General features: G+C 38.3%; 1 protein-coding gene across 1 annotated transcript in view; it reads left to right on the forward strand.

The window, feature by feature from the left end:
* The window catches only part of LOC150094572 (integrin alpha-9-like), a 337988-nt gene that overhangs the window by 12401 nt on the left and 304301 nt on the right, over positions 1 to 21286 (forward strand). The window contains exon 2 of the mRNA XM_090411818.1: positions 8863 to 9020. Coding sequence (XP_090267944.1) covers positions 8921 to 9020 — 100 coding nt within the window. The 5' untranslated portion in view covers positions 8863 to 8920. The remainder of the gene's footprint in view (positions 1 to 8862; positions 9021 to 21286) is intronic.

The raw sequence follows: 21286 nt of genomic DNA on the forward strand, positions 1-21286 counted from the left end.
TTCACCTCCACTTCATTCATTACAATTCCTGTATAAACTAATGGTTCATTCATTTTTTCAATGTCACCACCTGGATGATATACTTTTGCAAAGTGCGCGCTCAGTAACTCCACTATATCGACTGATTCGGTGACCTCCTTACCATCGTCATTCCTTAAAATCATTTTGCCATGTACAGTTTTTTCTTGCTGGCAGCATATTGAAAGAACTGTTTGGGATTCTCTTTTGCTTGCATAGCTAGTTTCCTTTCATAATCGGTTTTTGCTGTTTTTACCACACTCGTTACCCTTCTGGCCTGCACTTTATACCGTTCGTGTGCCTGCAGGTCACCCCTTTCTTTAAATTCTCTCCACAGTTGTTTCTTTTTTTGCAGCTCAAGCTTAATGGTGTTATTCATCCATTTAACCCCTACTTGTTTTACTATTCGGACCCTAGGTATACAATCAGCCATAACCTCCTTGACCACTTCCCATGCTCTATCAACATCCAGCCCTTGCAGTTGTACATGCCATGGCACTGATCCAAGCAATCTCCTAAGCTTGTCATACTTACCAGCACAGTAATTCCACATATACCCTGTCTTGATCAAAAATTCCACACCTTTAGCCACCTCCCAGGTCAAGACCTTATGATCACTCTCACCAATAGGTGGCAACATGGTCATATTTATTACAGTCAGATTGTGAGATGCTATTACCAGGTCAAGCACTCTCACACCCCTAGTATTTTCAATTACATGCTGTCTCAGATAGTTATCCCTTAATAATTGAATAAAATCCATTTCCTTCCTCACATGTTTCCTCTCCTCTTTCCAATCAATGTTACCATAGTTGAAATCCCCCATAATAATTACCCTCCTTCCCCTCATTTCATCAATTTGTTTATGCATACTATCTCTACCATCTATTCCATCACCTGGTCTATAGCAGCACCCAACTGTATATTTTATTCTGCCAGTCTCAATCTCACACCAAATAGCCTCAAATGAGCTCCTTTCACTATCCTGCAATACAACTTCAATTCTCCTTGGCTGCAGTTCATCAGCTATCATCAATAACACCCCTCCCCCCATTTTATTCTCTCTGTCCCTCCTAAACACACTATAACCTACACATTCTATCCCACTAACTATATAATCTACAGTTAGCCATGTTTCACTAATGCCAATAACCTGTGGCCAGGAAGAGCCAATCAAGGCCAAAAATTCTTCCTTCTTGTTCCTAATACTCCTGGCATTAGTATACATGAAATGCAGTGATCCCTTTGTCCCACCCCTATTTTGATGCATTATTCTAAATGTCCCATTCCCATTTTTTGTCCTTAGTGCTGGCTCAGGTACATTATATACATTTTTACACTCAACTGTCTCGCCGATGTCTGCATATCCACTCCCCCCCTCCTTGGTAGTTCTAGTTTCCCTGGTTCTGAACATCCATTTCAACTTCATTCAGCAACACTTTTTCCAGTCTCTGCACACCAAGTCCATTCAAATGCAGGCCATCCATCTTGTATAAGTCCTTTCACCCATCAAACTCATTCCACACGTCCACGAATTCTACACCACTCCGTCTGCATAACCTGCGCATAATGTCATTTGCGATTATGGCCCTCCTTCTAAACTCCTCTCTGTCATACCGCGGCAACAGACTCACCATTCTAACTCTGTCACTCTTTTCTTTCGCTACCTTTAACAATACTTTCAAGTCCTATCCTCTACATTGTGTTTGCAATTTTTGCTATGTGACTTTTGAACTTCAAATACCTGTCCACCATTACATCAAGTTCCTAGGATCATTACCTCATTAGTTTCTTATAGCATAATTCTACTAATATACTATGCTGTTAGATATCTCATCATACCAAAATGCATACCTTTACTAAAGAAAGAAAGAGACATACGGCTTCATTTCTGTGATGTAAAATTACATAGACAAAGTGGATATTAGATCCAACATTACTTTAAAACTGATTGTTTGTAGAAACTATGAAAGTTCTGTAGAATTGACCTCCGAGCTTATGAGAATTCAATCCTTGGCATCGGAGTTGCCTTAGCTTGTACTACTTAAAAGACGTAAAAGGCGAATATATGGATGGATGCTTGGGCGTCACTCATGTCTTTTAAGTAGTGCAAGATAAGGAAACTCTGATGCTGTGGATTGTATTCTCATAAACTCTCAGGTCAATTTAATGAAACTTTCATAGTTTTTACAAACATTAAACATTTCACTTTGAAATAATGTTGAATCTAATATCCACTTTACCTGTGCATACTTTACTCTTATTAACATTGAACTGATAGCTATTTTCATTTTGCCAAATTTCCAGGCTATTCAAATCATTCTGTAAGTGCTGGATATCACTTTTATTATCTCTTATTGTATATCTCCTAACTCTCTCCTTGTATTTGAGGCTGTTCCATTCTTATGATAACCATTCCACTTTCCTTATGCTGTGATCTCACACTACTCCCTCTCACTCATCATTCATTCACAAGCACTTGATTCTTACCTATTCTACCTTCCAGCTTTTTCATTTCATGTCCTTTTCCTACATTCTCTTGTTCACATCATTCATTAGATTTCCTTCTAGCAGAAGCCACTTCAGATTCCTATCAAATTCAGTTAATTGGGGTGGAATTTTATGCAATTCCATCTGTCCATTAAATACATCTAATACATTAATATATTACTTCCTTTCTCCTCACAGATCTATAAATTAAAGATGCGAAGAAATTATATTATTGGTTTAATCCTTTATCCAAATGTAAAGTTTGAAGTGACTTCACGACTGGGCAATTCATATATAGAGGCTAATGACTTCTCATCACTTGCCTTAGTATCCCCATAATACAAAGCACATATCCTTTTGGGTATGTAATGCATATTGCTATACATTATGGGAAGGGTCACTACCCGGACAATTTTTGACCTTTATTGAGGTGAAAAATTAAAGGGTTGATCATCATATGCCTAGAGTAGTTAGGATAGGGGTGCAAGAGAGCCTGATAGTATTAGGAGGAAGAAAGACGGATAGAAAGCATGAGAGATAGAGAAAAGGCCTCAGCTCTTTTATATCATCATATAGCCAAAGGCTATCAGTTTTTCTTTTTCACCAAGCTCATATAGATGAACAACCAAAAGACCAATTAAAACTAAAGCAAAAAGATGACTAATACCCAGGTTGTTAGCCCCATCTGGGTTAACTGCCTTGAGTTGGCCATCTCTGCTGGGATTGCTCTCCAGTCATCCCTGCAATTGACTATAAGATTACATTGAATTAAGAGGATGGAACTATTTAAAACATCTCTTATAGCAAGAATAGACAGAATTTTATCTCTCCCTGGTGAATATTGCATATGTAGGTGGGCTACACCATCTAGTAATAAATTTGATATCTCCTAGAATGCTTCTTTCTAAATACAAAAATCATCTGACCGAACAATAAAATTTCCACAATACAATATTATGAAGCATTTGGATGTCATATTGCTGGTTTTCAAATCCATGTTTTTTTTTAACCTTCCATAAATGGTATTTTCATTCATTAATTATAAAAATCAAAATTCTCTTCCCATTGCTGACGGGTGGTGGCTATTGTAAAAAAATAACTTGTTCTGTTGTAAATAGTGGAATGCCCAACATATTACATACTCTGTTCCAAATAGCAGAGCAAGAGGGCAGCTGTAGAATGCATGTTCTACTGTTTCCAATTGGTAACAGGTGTCACAGATTGGATCTCCGATGTTAAAGTGCATCCACTTGATGGGATTGACTGGAAGGCAGCCATATGCAATTCTCCAAGCAAGATCCTTCCTGTTAGGGTACCCTTGGAACTTCATCAAGTTATGAAACAAAATATTGTTGTCAGTACCCAACTGTGGAACTTCGCAGCGAAAGAGATTAAAGATTTCTTTATACCAACTTTTACTTTTTTTTTAATGGAAAGAATGTCAATTCCGGAGTGTTTTAGCACAGAGTGTTGTAGTGTTTGGAAACAATCTCAGCTTTTTTTTTTATATGACAGCTCCAGGGAATCCAATGACTCATCGAGGGAGGGCACCTACTCTACAGCTCTCTGTCTCCACCAAGTACAACAAACTGCAATTACACCAATGACATCTACTGCTTATCACCACCACTAGTATTTTCACAGAAAATCACAAACATCCATGCCCACTACTGGATTCGAACCCACAGCATTTTGGTTGGAGAGTGGATACGCTGACCACTCAGCCAACCAGGATGGCTTTTGACTTTTATAATCGTTAACTCCAAACTGGGGAAGATAAAACCACCAGTAGTACCGGAGAAGGTCTGCACACGTGTGATTAGTTTGCAATATTTTATGAATTTTTGAAGCTGTATTGCTTAAATAGCAGAATTTTAAGACTGGAAGTCCAAATCCTCCATGCTTTTTTGAATAGTTGAAGAAATTCCTTTTTAACTTTTTGGTATTGACTGGACCAAAAAAATTGCAGAGATTTACTATATAATTGCTTTTCTTCAGCTTCTGTGATGTCTGTAATATTTATTATGCACAACTCAGCAGGAAAGATTATTATTATTATTCAGGCCTCCATGGAGTCGAAAGACTCATCGTGGGAGGTCCCTCCTAAGAACATAAAGTCTGTCAAGACTCATCAAGGGGAGATCTCCCTCCCCTAAGAAACACAAAGTCTATCATACCACTCCTTAAACTCATTGACCGTTCTTGCTCTCACCACTCCATCAGGCAATGCATTCCACGGTTCAACCACCCTTCATGTAAAGAAACCACTCCTCACCCTCTTGCTCACAGTTTCCTTTCGTAACTTCCAGGGATGGCCTCTTGTCATCATTCCTTCCCGTTCTAGCATATTGCTAAAACAAGAGCGCCCTTTCACAAATCCATGTTGACTCTCACAGATAACATTACCCTCACCTGCCCAATGTTGTATACGGTCCCTCACTACTTTCTCCAAGATCGTAACAACTACTGATGACACACAGAGTAGCCTATAATTAGACACTTCCAGTCTGTTACCACCCTTATGCAATGGCACTATCTTACCTTCCTTCCATTCCCTGGGCACCTTTGCCAAAGCCAGACTTTCATTGGAAAGCCAGGTTAAAGGCACTGTCAGTTCCCTGGCACATTCTCTCAAAACTCGTGGTGAAATTGTATTTCAGGTTTATTCCTTTATCCAGGTGTAAAGTCTGCATTACTTCAACCTTGGTATTACTTTTGGGTCTGGCTCCAACTGATGAGACCTCAATAAAGGTTGAAACCAGTTTGGGTAGTGACTTTTCCCATAATGCATAGCATTATACATGTCCATAAGGATATGTGCTTCGCATTATGGATTACTAAGGCAAGCGATGTGAAGTCAGAAGTCCTTAGCCTCTTTATACGAGTTGTCCAGTTGTGAAGTCACCTCACACTCAAACTTTGTTTGCTTAAGCTCATCATCATCATACCTGGGCAGTACACTAACTACCTTTCTTGCTATACTATTGTTTGACATTCTCTTCAATAATCTCCTGCTATCCATCCTAACAATCTGTTTTCTCTCTCTCTCTGTCCAATTAAATCACATATTTCCATTACTATCTCTATGATCTTGCTTGTTTACTTTTCATATCCAAAGCTCACTGACTGGACAATAGGAGGGTGCACAAAGTTCACTTGTGCATCCTCTCCTCTACCACACCTTTAGTAATTGAACCTTTCTGCAGCTTTGCTCGTGTCATTTGTTACCTCTCTCTCTCTCTCTCTGCTATCTTTCATTCTTTTCCTTCACACCTATTCAATGTCTAATCCCAGTTTGCATATCCTTAATCTCATTTATTGCCTTGATAATCTAATTCTTCAAAGTCTGCATTCTAGCAGGTGTTCTCTCTCTCTACTAATATAACTTCTCAAATAGCTTTTTGTAGTGAAGTAAAATTTCTGACATTGGATAACTGAAAAATTTCTCAGTAACTGATATATTTTTCACAATCATACTTATTGTAAATTATGTGCACTTTGAAGTCCAGCTTCTATAACTTGGCATTTGTTATACAAAATGGCTCCGTTCATATGTCAGCAATTCTATAATCTGTTGATTGGGGTAAGTTTTCTATTCCAAAATGGTAGTTTTTGGAATAGTTGTTTTGCAGCCGCTATTCTTTATAATTTGATAATTTTCAAATTTCACATAGTTATTTTCATTTCCATTCTGTTATTGAACAAGATTCAAGTATTATGCTTCAGTATACACTGAGTGGCCAGTTTATTAAAGCTATTCACCTAATAGTGTGTTGGACCATTCTAAGAAACAGTATTGAAGACCTGACAAATAATTGATTATCTTGGAAGAAAACTGTCGACAGAACGCAGATAATTTAGTTTACATTACTATGTGTAATATAAACAGGTAATCCTGTAATATAAACAAGTAGAAATATAATTACTACATATGGACTTAATTATATAATGCTATCATTAGTAGCCTATAGAAACCCTGAGGATAGAATTGATGTTATATATATATATATATATATATATATATATATATATATATATATATATATATATATATATACACAGTCATACCCCGAAGTTACGCAGTAGGTGGTACCAACAAAGGGCGCGTAATTCGAATTCGCATAACTCGGGGTAAATTTTGCATGTAATTTATATATACAAACATACAAAATATTAGTTAATTGGGACCAAAGGTTTACAAAAACACCTATATTTTTTAAGAAATATAATCATCATTGTAGTTTTTCGTACATAAAAAAAAGACAGTTATTTCTATGTCGATGGTTTCATAAAATCTAATAGATTCGTCTGACGGCATAATGTCTTTTTCTTGTCATACAAAATTTCTTCATAACGAGCTAATGATTTTTTTATTCCTTGCCTTGTGGCTACAATTCGTTCCTCATTAGAATCTATGTCCTCCAAAATCTGTAAACCTTTCTTTTATGATTGTTCTTACTGTGGATTCCTGTAGATCGAACTTCTTTGCTATCTCACAAATTTTCATTCCACCTTCAAAATCCTTAATAATGTTGAGTTTTGTTTCCGAAGTCAGTGTTTTTCTTTTCTTGCTAGCTGTAAAAGAATAATGTCATCCAAAAGAATCGGACTTGCTTCTTTTGGACGACATTATTATTTTTTATGTGATAAAATTTTTATCAAGAACATAACATTAAACAATCACAAGATTTGTAGACTATAAAAATCGTGTATGAATGGAGACTGGCGAAACACGTCAGTGCTTGTTCACAGCATGTGCGACACTGGCGAAAGCGGCCAGCGCTGAAAAGATGCGACTAGTGGTGAAGCGGGATGGGAATACGTACATATAAGAAACTGCGTAAGTGGGGGTAGCGTAAGTCGGGGTATGACTGTATATATATTCACTGCTTGGAACAAAGTCAATGGACACCACAGTGTAAGAAACAAACAGCCATCCTACCTCCACCTTAATAAGATGTATGAACTTCTTTCGCTGCAATGAATGCAGCAAGCCTATGTGGTATACTTTCCACAAGAGTATGATTACTTCAATTCTGATACTTCAATTCATCCCAGATATGCAATAAGGTTGAGATAAGGTCTCTGTGGGGACCAGTCAAGTGTGGTGACATTCATATCCACAAACCACTCAGTTACAGCAGCAGCCTTATGTTAGGGTGCATTGTCTTGCTGAAAGAGAATGGTCAGTTCCATAGAAATGCCACAAAGTAGGAAGCATTGCATTGTCTAGAATGTTCAGATACCTGTGGCAATATTTGTGGTACCACAAACAGAGGTCTAAGGCCAAACCAGGAAAAACAGAACCATATCATTGCACCACCGCCTCCAAACTTTATAGTTAGGGTTATGCACTCTGGTAAGAGACATTCACCAGGCATCTGCCACACCAACACATGTCCATCTGATCAGTAGAGGTGTAGCGTGATAGTTCAGTCCATAACACAGCTGTCGAAACTTCCACATTCCACCACGGAAGACAATGATGCATGCTGGTTCAAGTAATGCAGGGCTTGCATATTGCAATCCTACTGTGGAAACCCATGTTGTGAGCCTTCGTTCTGAATATTTTTGTGCAGATTGGTGTTCCAGTCGATGCCCTGAACTCCACATTCAAACTGTCAGTTAATGAATAGACAATGAATGGCAGTTTTTACATATTATCTTTAGTAGCATATCCTATATTCACATTCAGTGAGTGTGGTGGGTCATCCACAGCAGATAGCACTTGCTGTTCATTCTTGTGTTTCAGTCTTGTCAACCTGGAATGACTAATTTGTCGATAATTTGCTGAACAGAGAGAGACCTGCAACATAGTATCCTATCACAACACACCTCTTTCAAACTCTGTCAGTTCCCTTCTCATAGCCATTTCACCTGGACACAGTTGCACTGACTTGGGATCATCATATTCCTCCAATTTATATCAGCTAGAAATGCATGCCTTGTTAAATGGCACGATGCACCTTGCTGATGAGGTTGTCCATTGACTTCTTGCCAAGGCTCTGTGTGTGTGTGTGTGTGTGTGTGTGTGTGTGTGTGTGTGTGTGTGTGTGTGCGCGCGCACGCACGCGCTTCCCCTCATTGGCAGTCAGGCTCAAGAGCATTAGTTGTAATTTTCTTTGTTCCTTTTTGTGTGTGTTGTATGCATACATGGTGACTGTATGTACTATATATTTGATGACCTTACCACAAATATCAGATTGCGAAACTTGAATAATTAACTTTATATTATCTTTAACTGTATTACTCCAGCCTGTTAGTAATAGTGGTCTCCATAATGAAGAAATAAGTCATTAAATTTATTTTCTATATTGCTGTCTATTTCTATCCCCTGCCTTCCTTTCTTGCTAGGTCCAATCCTGTTGTTCAGCTGAGATCAAATTTGGTATTTAATCCTTCCCAAATAAATATGAATACCACCAACTGCAACTTTAACGGTAAAAGGATGTCTTGTGTTAATGTAACTAGCTGTCTTCAATATTCAGGCAAGCATGTTCCTAGTAGTATAGGTAAGTTTCACTATTATATGATTTTTTAAGTGTAATAAAATGCACATCACTCATTGAATTAGAGACATGATTTTACTCCTTTGGAAAAAACATCAGCACTGCTGATGTTAATTCTCTTCAGTAACATTTAATATATTATTATTATTATCTGATAGTATTATTATTGCACATTCCATGGAGTCGGCAGACATATCATGGGAGAATCATTCAACTGACAACATATTTATCATACCAAATCTTAAAATCCTTAACACATCTTGCATTAACAACACATTCTGGTAATGCATTTCATTCACTGACAATTCTCCTTATAAAAAATCTACTCTTCATCACTTCCAGGCATGGCCTCTGCTTTTATTTTTATTGTCTTATATTTGTTTAATAAAACCACCTGGATTAATCCAATAAAATCCTCTCACTAACTTAAATGTGTCTATCATATCACCTCTTTTCCTCCTTTCCACCAAACTCTGCAAACCACATTTCTTCAAACTCTTTCCATAGCCAGCATTCCAAAGTCCTGATATTGTCTTAGTCACTTGTCTGTGGAACATCTCCAATGTTTCCACATCACACTGAAAACCAGTTGACCCAATCTGAGCACAGTGATATAATAAGACTATAATAAGAAGTACTCTACATATTAGAGTACTTCTTATTATAGCGGTACTACAATGTGCAGTGTGCAACACTTACCATATGCACTGTAAACTTCAGTATACTGTCAACCATCACTCACAAATCTTGAATTTCATCTACTTCCTGCAGTACGACACTGTCAATATAGTACACTGCCTTATATTTCTACTCTCCAAAATGCAATACCTTCCACTTATTAATATTAAAACTAAAACCCCCACTCCTTTTGTCTGAGACAAAAGTGTATTCAAATCTTCCTGGAGGAAATTAACATCAGCAGTGCTACTTATAATTCTCCTCAACTCTGCATCATCAGCAAACAACTGAAGATCCCCAATCAGTCCACGTGACATATCATTTGCAAACAAGTTAAAGAGCAAGGACCCAAGAACAGAACCCTGGAGCATGCTACTGGTTACCCTCCTTTTGTGAGATGACACTATTCCATCATACACAACTTTCTGGTATTGTTCTGATCCAAATTGAAAGAGCCAATATTTGATCCATCTAACCAATATACTATCTATTCTCATCATTTCAAGCTTGTACTACAACTTATGTGCTAAGTTGTGTGGAGGGGTACTATTTTGGCTTCTTTCCACTGCTTAGGAACCCTACCCACTGTAAGACTTTCATCAAACAACCCAACTCAAGGGCATAGCTAACTGTTCATTTCAGACAAATTAAGGATTAATTTTCAATTTTTTTTCAATTATTTTTTTAATTAATTACTTTAATATCTCGACATTTTGACTTTTGTATTAAGGTCATCATCTTTAGTACACACACACACACACACACACACACACACACACACACATATATATATATACTGAGACAAATTATATTACATTTCAGACAGTATGCCAAAGAAACAATGATTTGATCAACCATTATTCTACTGGCTATATCTCTAGTGAGGTAAAAAAAAAAACTTACTTCAAAGCTATATTCTATTTATAACATTATCAGAGAACAAATTCATATAGATAATTTTATTACAGGAAAAATCATGTCCTAATTTAATATGAGAGTCGTTATATTAGAATTAAGATTCTGGATTATTTACAGACATATTTATAATTAACTTAGACGAAAAGGTTATGTGGGTAGAATATATGCCTTCCATATTCTTGGGATTTTTAGACCATCATTATTGTTAAAATTAGGGTAGTTGATAAGAATTTCACAAGCCTACTTAAATTCATGTTATTATTATTATTCAGGTCTCCATGGAGTCAAAAGACTCATCATAGGAGGTCCTTCCTAAGAAACACAAAGTCATACCACTCCTTGAACTAATTGACCGTTCTCGCTCTCACCACTCCATCAGGCAATGCATTCCATGGTTCAACCACCCTCAATGCAAAGAAACCACTCCTCACCTTCTTGCTCACATTTTCCTTTCGTAACTTCTAGGAATGGCCTCTTGTCATCACTCCTTCCCGCTGTTCAACCAAGCGAAAGAGCTCCCCAGTGTCAACCCTGTAACCACCTCTCAACAGTTTAAAAGTCTCAATCATATCATCTCTCCTTCTTCTATCCACCAAACTCTACGGTCCACATTCCCTCAGCTGATCCTCATAACTATCATTGTACATTCATAAAACCATCTTTGTTATCCACCTTTGTACCCTTTCCACACTTAATTTATCCCCTTCAAATCCTGAGGACAAAATCTGAGAACAATAGTCCAAGTGTGGTCTGATCAGGGTCTTATACAACGGAATGATAACTGTTTTATCTCTGCAGGTCAGTGTCCTTCTCATTATTGCAGCAATCCTCTGTGTTACCTTCACCACCTTTGCAATATGTCCCCTAAATTTCAGGTTTCTATCAATCATCAATCCCAGATATCTTGTCTCCCCTACTTTCTCCAGTATAACTCCTCCCATAGAATATGCAGTGTCCCATCGATGTTTCCCAAACCTCAAAACCGTACATTTTGCTGCATTAAACCGACATCCCCATTCATTTGCCCATCTATATAGCTTATTCAAATCCTCTTGCAGAACTGCCGCATCTGCACTATTACTAATAACTTCCCAGCTTTGCATCATCTGCAAACAACTGAATATCCCCTTGCAATCCACTGACAATGTTATTTATATAAAGGTTAAACAATATAGGTCCTAGTACTGAGCCCTGTGGGACACCACTTGTAGGCCTCTGCTTCCTTGAAACTGCCCCACCATACACAACTCTCTGATACCTATCAGACAGCCAATCCTGAATCTGATTGACTAATATGACATCCAGACCTATGTGTGTGCTGCAACTTAAATATCAGCTTATCATGTGGCACCCTGTCAAATGCCTTCGCCGAGTCTAAGAAAATAGCACTATATGCCTTTCCCTCATCTAATGCTCTTGTAACTTTATTATAAAAGGCTAGCATATTGCTAAAACAAGAGCGCCCCTTCACAAATCCATGTTGACTCTCACAGATAACGTTACCCTCATCTGCCCAATGCTGTATACGGTCCTTCACTACTTTCTCCAAGATCTTACTAACTACTGATGACACACAAACTGGGCTATAATTAGAGACTTCCAGTCTGCTACTGCCCTTATGTAATGGCACTATCTTACCTTCCTTCCATTCCATGGGTACCTTTCCCATAGCCAAACTTTCATTGAAAAGCAAGGTCAACAGCACTGTCAGTTCCCTAGCACATTCTCTCAAAACTCGTGGTGAAATACCATCCAGTCCCACAGCTTTACTGACATCCAGAGCACAGTATTTGAAACACACTCTTCCTGTACCTCTAAACCTTCAACCTGCCCTATCCCTCTAGCATTAAAACTGACTCCTCCAGGATGAAATACTCCAATGAAGTGTTCATTGAACAACTCCACTATATCCTCTGCATCAATCACTCTATTCCCATTTTTATCCCACAATATCAGCCACATATCTAAAAAGTTCCTAGGATTGTCTTTGGATCTTAGGGCTAATCTCCTCTCATATTACAGTTTCGTCTTCCTTACCATACTAGTCACTCTTCTGACCTGTGTCTTATACTCTTCATGCATCTTCTCTTCTCCTGTCTCCTTACATCTCTTCCACAGCCTCTTTTTCGCATGCAATTCCTGTTTAATATTGTTTGACATCCACTTTACTCTACATTGTGTCCTCTTGTTCACTCGTGGTATACAACTTACCATTGCTGCTAACAAATATTCTTTCATAATTTCCAACGCACTAATGATATCATGGCCTTCCAATTCCTCTCTCCATGAAACTTCCCCAAGTTGACGTTTAAGACTATTATAATCACCTGCCTTATAATTCCACATACTTTCCCATCTCTTTGATACTCCTGCATGTCTATTCATTTTCCAAGTGAAAACCATATGGTCACTCTCTCCAACTGGTGGGAGAGATGTCATCTCAGTTATTATCAACTCTTCTGATGCTATAACCAAATCCAAAACTCTTGAACTTCTTGTTCCCTTTATTACATGTTGCCTAAGATATTTGTCCATCAATAATTCTAGAAATTCCATTCCCCCTATTGCTACATGCATCTTCCTCTCTGAAATTTATACTACTGTAGTTAAAATCTCCCATAACAATCATTCTTCTTGCACTTGCCAAACTTAACTGTCTAAACATCTCCTGGTCCCCCACCCTCTGTACTCCTGGGTCTGTAGCAACAACCCACTAAATATCCTGCCTTGCCCACCTCTACCTCACACCATATGCTTTCAAAATTGTTAGTGTCACTGCCTTCCAAATTCTCCACTCTTAGAGGACATAGGTCATCACTTATTGTAAGCAGTATTGCACCGCCACACTTTCCCTTCCTATCCTGCCGAAAAATGCTGTACCCAGCAACTTCTATTCCTGTTATTATATCCCCTTCTGTCAACCATGTCTCAGCGATCCCAATAATTTTTGGTCAGGCTGATGCTATCTGCACCACCAATTCCTCTCCCTTATTCTGGATACTCCTGGCATTAGTATATAGCATATAAATGCCGTTGTTTCTATACCCAGCATGATCCCCTCTAGACTCCACTGGGCTCAGTGTTACCTGATGTCGTCCCCCTTCTCCCAAATATCCATTCCCACAAGATGCCACCCCTGCTACCTTTCTTCCTAGGGCACACTGACTTTTTCAGAACAGCAATCTCTCCAGATGGCTAAGTCCTTCCTCATTCATATGTAAGTGGTCTCTAGCATACAATTCCTCTCTGTCCTCAAACTGACTCCAAGCATCTGCATATTCCAGTCCTATCTTGTCACATATTCTAGCTATTATGTCATTCAATATTACTGCTCTTCTGCTGCTCAGTTCGTCATTATCATACCTAGGTAACACAGACACCATTTTTCCTCTCTGTCTTCTTTCGTACCACCTCAAGCAAGAATCTCATATCTCTCGCTGCCCTATTTACACCACCACTCAAGTCATTTGTTCCCACCATCACAATCATCTCATCCACCTTTTCACCTCTGTTAACTGCCATAGCCACCCTTTCTATCGTTCTTCCTGGCAAACACTTCTCACACATCCTATCTTGAACAGCACGGATCATTGAATCCCCATACATTATACCTCTTACCATTCCCTCTCTCTCTCTCCTATTGTTTCCATTTTTCTCCTCTTCTTTCATTCCCATACCTCTCTCTCATTCCCTCTTTCCTACTGTTTCCATTTTCTCCTCTTCTAGCACTGCCATGCCTCTCTCTCATTCCATCTCTCCTAGTGTTTCTATTCTCTCCTCTTCTAGCATTCCCATACCTCTCTCTCATTCCCTCTTTGCTACTGTTTCCATTTTCTCCTCTTGTAGCACTTCCATACCTCTCTCTCTCCTGTTTCCATTCTCTCCATTTCCATAGCCAATTCCATTCTCTCCTCTTTTATCATTCACAAATTTCTCTCCTCTCCTATTATTCCCAAAACTCTCTCTCTCCCCTACTCTGATTTGCCTTGCATTTATCTCTTCCATTCTGCTAATCTCATCTTTTATACTTATCATACTTCTCCCAAGACATTCCACCTCCTCTTTCAGCTCCTCTATCTCCCTCATCTCCCTCTGCAGGTCAGTCACTCTAAATCGAAATTCACTCTCCCAAACAAAACCATCTAAACTTTCAGTCACTCATGCCTTCCACACTATCAACTATTATTTTCTCATTCACATTTTTTTCTTCTCTCCTATCACACTACTCGTCTTCCTGTATTCGTTTCCTGTTCCTGGAGCAACAAGGTCGGTTATTGAGATATCTATTGCATTTATATCCTCCCACTGCCTGCACTTTAAACACACACGCGCATCCTCTCTCACAAGTAAGACATCCAATCCCTGAGATGCATGCATGCCGCAAATACTGCATGCCACAAACTCTCTTATTATATTGCTTATAATAGAGTGCCTAAATGGCGGAGGACTTGGCGACACGCCATTTGCAACTGCAGCTGAATCCCCCATCATTCGTTACTGCTGAGGGACTACTAGCGTAATCGTTAATTATTCAAATTAGTTTCAAAAATAAACAATAAATAAGTATTAGGGAGTACAAATAAATAAGAAAAGTATAAACAATTACAAGCAATGTTCATACCATGTTTTAGTGTGATGTAAACAACAGGTGCCTTTCTATTCAGTTCTATGTACAGTATTCAGGGCATGATCAGAAAGTTCGGATTCACCATAGTTATTAAGTTTAATGTGCCTTTATGTTCCTTTTTTCCGATAGGAACTGTGTGTGTCCTGTTTCACCTATATAGGACAAATCACAGGTGCAACGAATACGGTATACTCCAGGGTGGACCAGAAGATGGAGTGGATCCTTGGATGAGTTGAATAAGTTCTTTAACTTTGCAGGAGGTTTAAAGGTGGCATTAAGGTTGTATTTCTGTAGTATTCTGTTTATCTGATATCCCTTTAAAGTGTGAAATGGTTACAGTTTTGTGGGAATAGTCAAAATGTATGGTATAATGTTTCAAATAGAGTCAAGAGGGAATATTATTATTATCTAGACCCCATAGAATCAAAGACCCATCTAATAGGTCCCTTTGTCATACACACTGCTCATCATACCTTGCTTAAACATATTCAAATTCTCTGCAGACACCACACTCTCAGGCAAGGCATTCCAATCATTCACAACTCTATATACAAAAAAGCCTGCTTTTCATTCCCTTGTTCACGCCTTCCTTATACAGCTTCCAGGGATGACCTCTTGTTCTCTCTGATCTCCCACTATTTTATGAAAAACTTCTTCAACATTGATCCTATAAAATCCCTTATCAACTTGAACTTGTCTATCATATCACCACTCTTCCTAATATCCACTAAATTTTGTAAAAGTGGATACCCAAAATTAATTGGAATCTGAAATTGAAGCATGCGCATTTTCTAGTTACAGATGATGCCACTAGGCATCATGAGTGTGCAGTTTTCCGCACCAGTCTGGCAAGTAGCATCTCTGCATACTGGTTCATTGTTCTGGATGCTTTTTGTTGGCACTTATAAGCAGGTTTGGCAATTTTGTTACTGCTGACCACAAGGAACAGAGAATGTTATGTGATTTTTTGTTTTCTTTTGGATAAAACTGCAGCTGAAACTACTGTTATGCTTCAGCAAGCCTTTAAAGATGATGCTTTAGGAAATTCATTCGTACACCTGTGTTTTACCTAAAGCATGATCTTTGACAAGCAGAAATGATGAAATCATTGAAAAGGTTTGCCAGGAAATCAATGAAGATTGTTGAAAGACCATTGAGCAAGTTTATGAAGAGATGAATTTGTCTTGGAGTTTTTGTAAGCGTATTTTAACAGAAGATTTGCAAATAAAATGTGTGTCCTCTGAGACACATTTCATTGCAAATGAAATGTATGGAAAAAATGTTGGGACTAGTGCATTGACTCACATGGCAAGTACTCTGAAGAAGACTAGAATATGGTATAAACTTTAATAAAATTAAAAAAAAAAAAAAATTCTGGTAATTTTTGGGTCCCCTCCCCCCCAATTCTCCATGCAAAAAACCTGTTTGTTGCTCCCTTGCCCACACACCCCCTTATACTACTTCCAGACTATACTACTTCCAGACCTCTTGTTCTCCCCCAATCTTCCACCATTTTATGAAAAACCTTTTTATCATTTATCCTATAACAACCTCTTGCTAAACTATACATCTTTATCTTGTCCTTCCGCTTCCTCCTATCCACTAAACTCTGCAAATTGCATCATCTCAACCTTTCCTCATATGCAACATTCCAAGCATAAGAAACTACCTTAGTCGTTTGCCTCTGCACCCTTTTAAACATATTTTCGTCCTTTTGAAAACCATGTGATCAAATGTGTGCACAGTGGTTCATGTGACCTAATCAAGGAATTATACTATGGAATCTCCTTACTTCTAACTCTGTATCGTTCCCAGAATTCGTTGTGTCGACCTCATAATTTTGGCAATGTATCCTCTAAATTTTAGATCCTTATCTGCCATCACCCAAGATCTCTTATTTCCTCTGCCTCCAAAATTATATCCCATCAAGTGTAAATTCTACATCCCATCTTTGTTTCCTAAATTTTAAAACCTTACATTTTGCAACATTGAACTGGTATTCCCATTCCTATGCTCATTCACTCAATCAATTCAAGTCTCCTTGTAAGGCCAGAACATCTGCTCTACTCCTCATAGTTTGTCCCAACTTTGCATCACCTGCGAACAATTCTCCATACACCTCTTGGATAGGAGGAAGAGAGAGGATAAGATAGAGATGTATATATTTAGTAAGAGGTTGTTATAGGATATCCCATCCAAATCTTCCCCATTATCATGCAGGTTAAACAGCAATGGCCCTAAAACAGACCCCTGAAGCATGCCACTAATGACTTTCCTCTTCTGGGATATTGCTCCCCCATACACAACTTACTGATATCTATCAAATAGCCAATCTCCAATCCAGTGCACTAGTCTAATATCCAAGCCCATCTTCTTTAGTTTAAGTATCAACTTATCATGTGGTAATATATCAAAAGCCTTTGCAAAATCTGAGTATCCTACTGTGTATCCATCTCCTTTGTTTGATGAAGCCATCACCTTATTGTAATAAGTAAGTAATTTACTAAAACATGACCTATCTTTAACAAATCCATCCTGTCCATCAAGGATAATATCACTTTTGTCAACCTTATTCTGAATCCTAGTTGTTAACAGCTTCTGAAACACCTTAATCAACATTTGACACACAGATAGGCCTATAACTTGATGCATAAGTTCTGTTACCTCCCTTATGAAGCAGTACAATCTTGCCTTCCTTCCACTCCTTTGGAACTCAACCCAGTGCAAGACGCAAGACTCATATTAAACAAATATGTCAAGCAATTACCAGCTCCCTGGCACATTCCTTCAAAATATGTGGTGTTATATTATCAAGTCCCACAGCCTTATTAACAAGAAGTTTGCTCAATTCCCCATACACCTCTTGCTCACTTACAGTCAGTCTCTCCTCCTCATCAAACTGCTCTCAAACTCTCATGTCACATTCACAAAAATGAAAGACCTTTATGAACTGCTCATTAAATATCTCAGTTATATCCTCTGCAGCAGTTGTTCTTCTTATGCAATTTTTTCCAATCAGTGTCATCCTTCTATAATCATTCTTTTTTTTTTTTTTTTTTTTTTTTTTTTTTTTTTTTTTTTTTGCTAGCTACATATCGAAAGAACTCTCTAGGATTATTTTTTGCTAAGTGGTGCTCATACTTTAATTTTGCTACTCTTACCAACCAAGTCACCCTCCTTGCCTATTCTTTGTAATCTTCATGGAATTGATTATTACCACTCCTCTTATGTCACATCCATAATGCCTTTTTCTACTTTATTTAACCTTCATTTAACAAAAAAAAACAAAACATTGCTTCTACTAGTTAGTTCTTGAATATCACCCAAGCAGCATTGATCTCCTTTCCAGCCAATTCCTCATTCCATGCTGCACCTGCAAGCTGTCTCCAGAGCATCTCATAATCACCAGCCTCATAGTTTTACATAGATTCTTTCCTCACAGAGGTCCTCATACTGTTAGCAACCACCCAAGTGATCACTTCATGGTCACTTTCATCAAAACTGGAGAGTGATTTGACATCTCATTTATAATGACATCCTCGATGAGATATCAAATTCAAGACCCTCAGTCCTCATGTGCCCTCTGTACTGCCTGAAGTAGTTGTCTCTCAAAAACTCAAGAAACACATTTTCTTTACTTCCAGTTGCTATCTTATCATCCCAATCTATACTGCCATAATTAAAATCACCCGATTATGATTACCATTTTCTTATTTGCTTGCTAATTTGATTATACATTTCATGGTCTATAATAACATCCACATTACCAGGTCTATAATAACATCTGACTGAGTATTTCATTCTGTTCACCCCTATCTCATTCCATACTACCTCGAAACCACTGCCACTATTTTCCTCTTGCATCTCTGCCTTCTATGTACATAACTTTTGGAGAATATAAATACCTGTACTGATAATGCATTGGTTTTTCTTTATGAGAAATGCCATGAATATTAGGAATAAAAGAAATGAATTGGTGGCACAATTAGCCTCAATCTCTCTCCAGAGATTATTGGAATCACTGTGAAACATGGTTGACAGAAGATCATGTTTTCTTCTATTCCAGACAGGAAAGAAGTAGAAGAATTCATCATCTTCTGTATGGAAATACAAATTGGTTAGTGGAGTGTTACTTATGGTACATGATAAGTTGTGTTCTCTTGGTATGGAGAAAAATTGGAGGGTAGTAACAGTTTTGAGAGAATGTGGTGTGAGATGGTGGTATACAGGACAGGATATTTAGTGAAATGTTGCTATTAGTCAGGAAACACAGAGTGATGAGAAGAAATATTTAGGCAGATAAATTTGGGAAGTGCAAAGTGAGTGATCATCATCACGAACTAAAGGCTCACTGCCTGTTGGTGTCCGATGCCTCCTTCACTATCTTCTTCCACCTTTCTGTACACCCATTCCACACCAGTCCTTTATGTTGTCTATCCATTCTCTGTATGGTCTACTACTTGTGTTTACGGCATCGATAATACCAAACATGAATATCTTTATCATCTGATCCTCACTCATTCTGCAGATATGTCCAAATAATTGCAGCTTCCATTTTATAATCTTCTGCATTAGATTCTCCTTTGGTTGTATCTTCTGATAGAGCTCTTCATTTGTGACTTTCTGAATCCATCCTATTCTTAGAATCTTCCTGTGACAAGTTCTTTCAAATGCCAAAATTTTTTCTTGATTCCTTATTTATTATTATTATTATTATTCAGGCCTGCATGGAGTCAAAAGACTCATCATGGGAGGTCCTTCCTAAGAACATAAAGTCTGTCAAGACTCATTGAGGGGAGGTCCCCCCCTAGAAACACAAAGTTTATCATATCACTCCTTTCATTGACCGTTCTCACACTCACCACTCCATCAGGCAATGTATTCCACTGTTCAGCCACCCTCCATGCAAAGAAACCACTCCTCACCCTCTTGCTCACAGTTTCCTTTCGTAACTTCCAGGGATGGCCTCTTGTCATCACTCCCTCCTGCTGTTCCAAGCGAAAGAACCCCCCACTGTCAACCCTGTAACCACCTCTCAACAGTTTAAAAGTCTCAATCATATCACCTCTCCTTCTTCTATCCACCAAACTCTACAGTCCACATTCCCTCAGCCATCCTCATAACCAAAATTGTACAGTCCTGAAACCATCTTTGTCATCCGTCTCTGTACCTTTTGTGCAGTTAATTTATCCCCTTCAAATCCTGGGGACCAAATCTGAGAACAATAGTCTAAGTGTGGTCTGATCAGAGACTTATACAACGGAATGATAACCCTTTTATCTCTGCAGGTCAGTGTTCTTCTCATAATTGCAGCAATCCTCTGTGTTACCTTCACCACCTTTGCAATATGTCCCCTAAATTTCAGGTTTCTATCAATCATTAACCCCAGATCTCTTGTCTCCACTACTTCCTCCAGTATAACTCTTTCTTCAAACACTTGGATGAGTATGCAGCATCCCATTGATGTTTCCCAAACCTCAAGACCTTACATTTTGCTGCATGAAACTGAAACCCCAATTCATTTGCCCATCTATCTAGTTTATTCAAATCCTCTTGCAGGGCTACCACATCTACACTATTACTAATAATCCTTCCCAGCTTCGCATCATCTGCAAAACTGAATATCCCCTTGAAATCCACTGGCAATCATTGATATAAAGGTTAAACAATATAGGTCCCAGTACTGAGCCCTGTGGGACTGCACTTGTAACCCTTTGCCTCCTTGAAACTGCTCCACCATACACAACTCTCTGATACCTATCAGACAGCCAATCCTGAATCCAGTTGACCAATCTGACATCCCGACCCATGTGCTGCAACCTAAATATCAGCTTATCATGTGGCACCCTGTCAAATGCCTTTGCTAAGTCTAAGAAAATTGCAGTATATGCCTTTCCCTCATCTAATGTTCTTGTAACTTTATTATAAAAGGCTAGCATGTTACTAAAACAAGAGAACCCCCTTCACAAATTGTTGACTCTCACAGATAACATTATCCTCATCTGCCCAATCCTGTATACGGTCCCTCACTACTTTCTCCAAGATC

The sequence above is a fragment of the Typopeltis vanoorti genome, chromosome 22 (genome assembly GCF_054136105.1).
Source record: "Typopeltis vanoorti isolate ZY-2024b chromosome 22, IOZ_Tvanoo_1.0, whole genome shotgun sequence".
Lineage (NCBI taxonomy): Eukaryota > Metazoa > Arthropoda > Arachnida > Uropygi > Thelyphonidae > Typopeltis > Typopeltis vanoorti.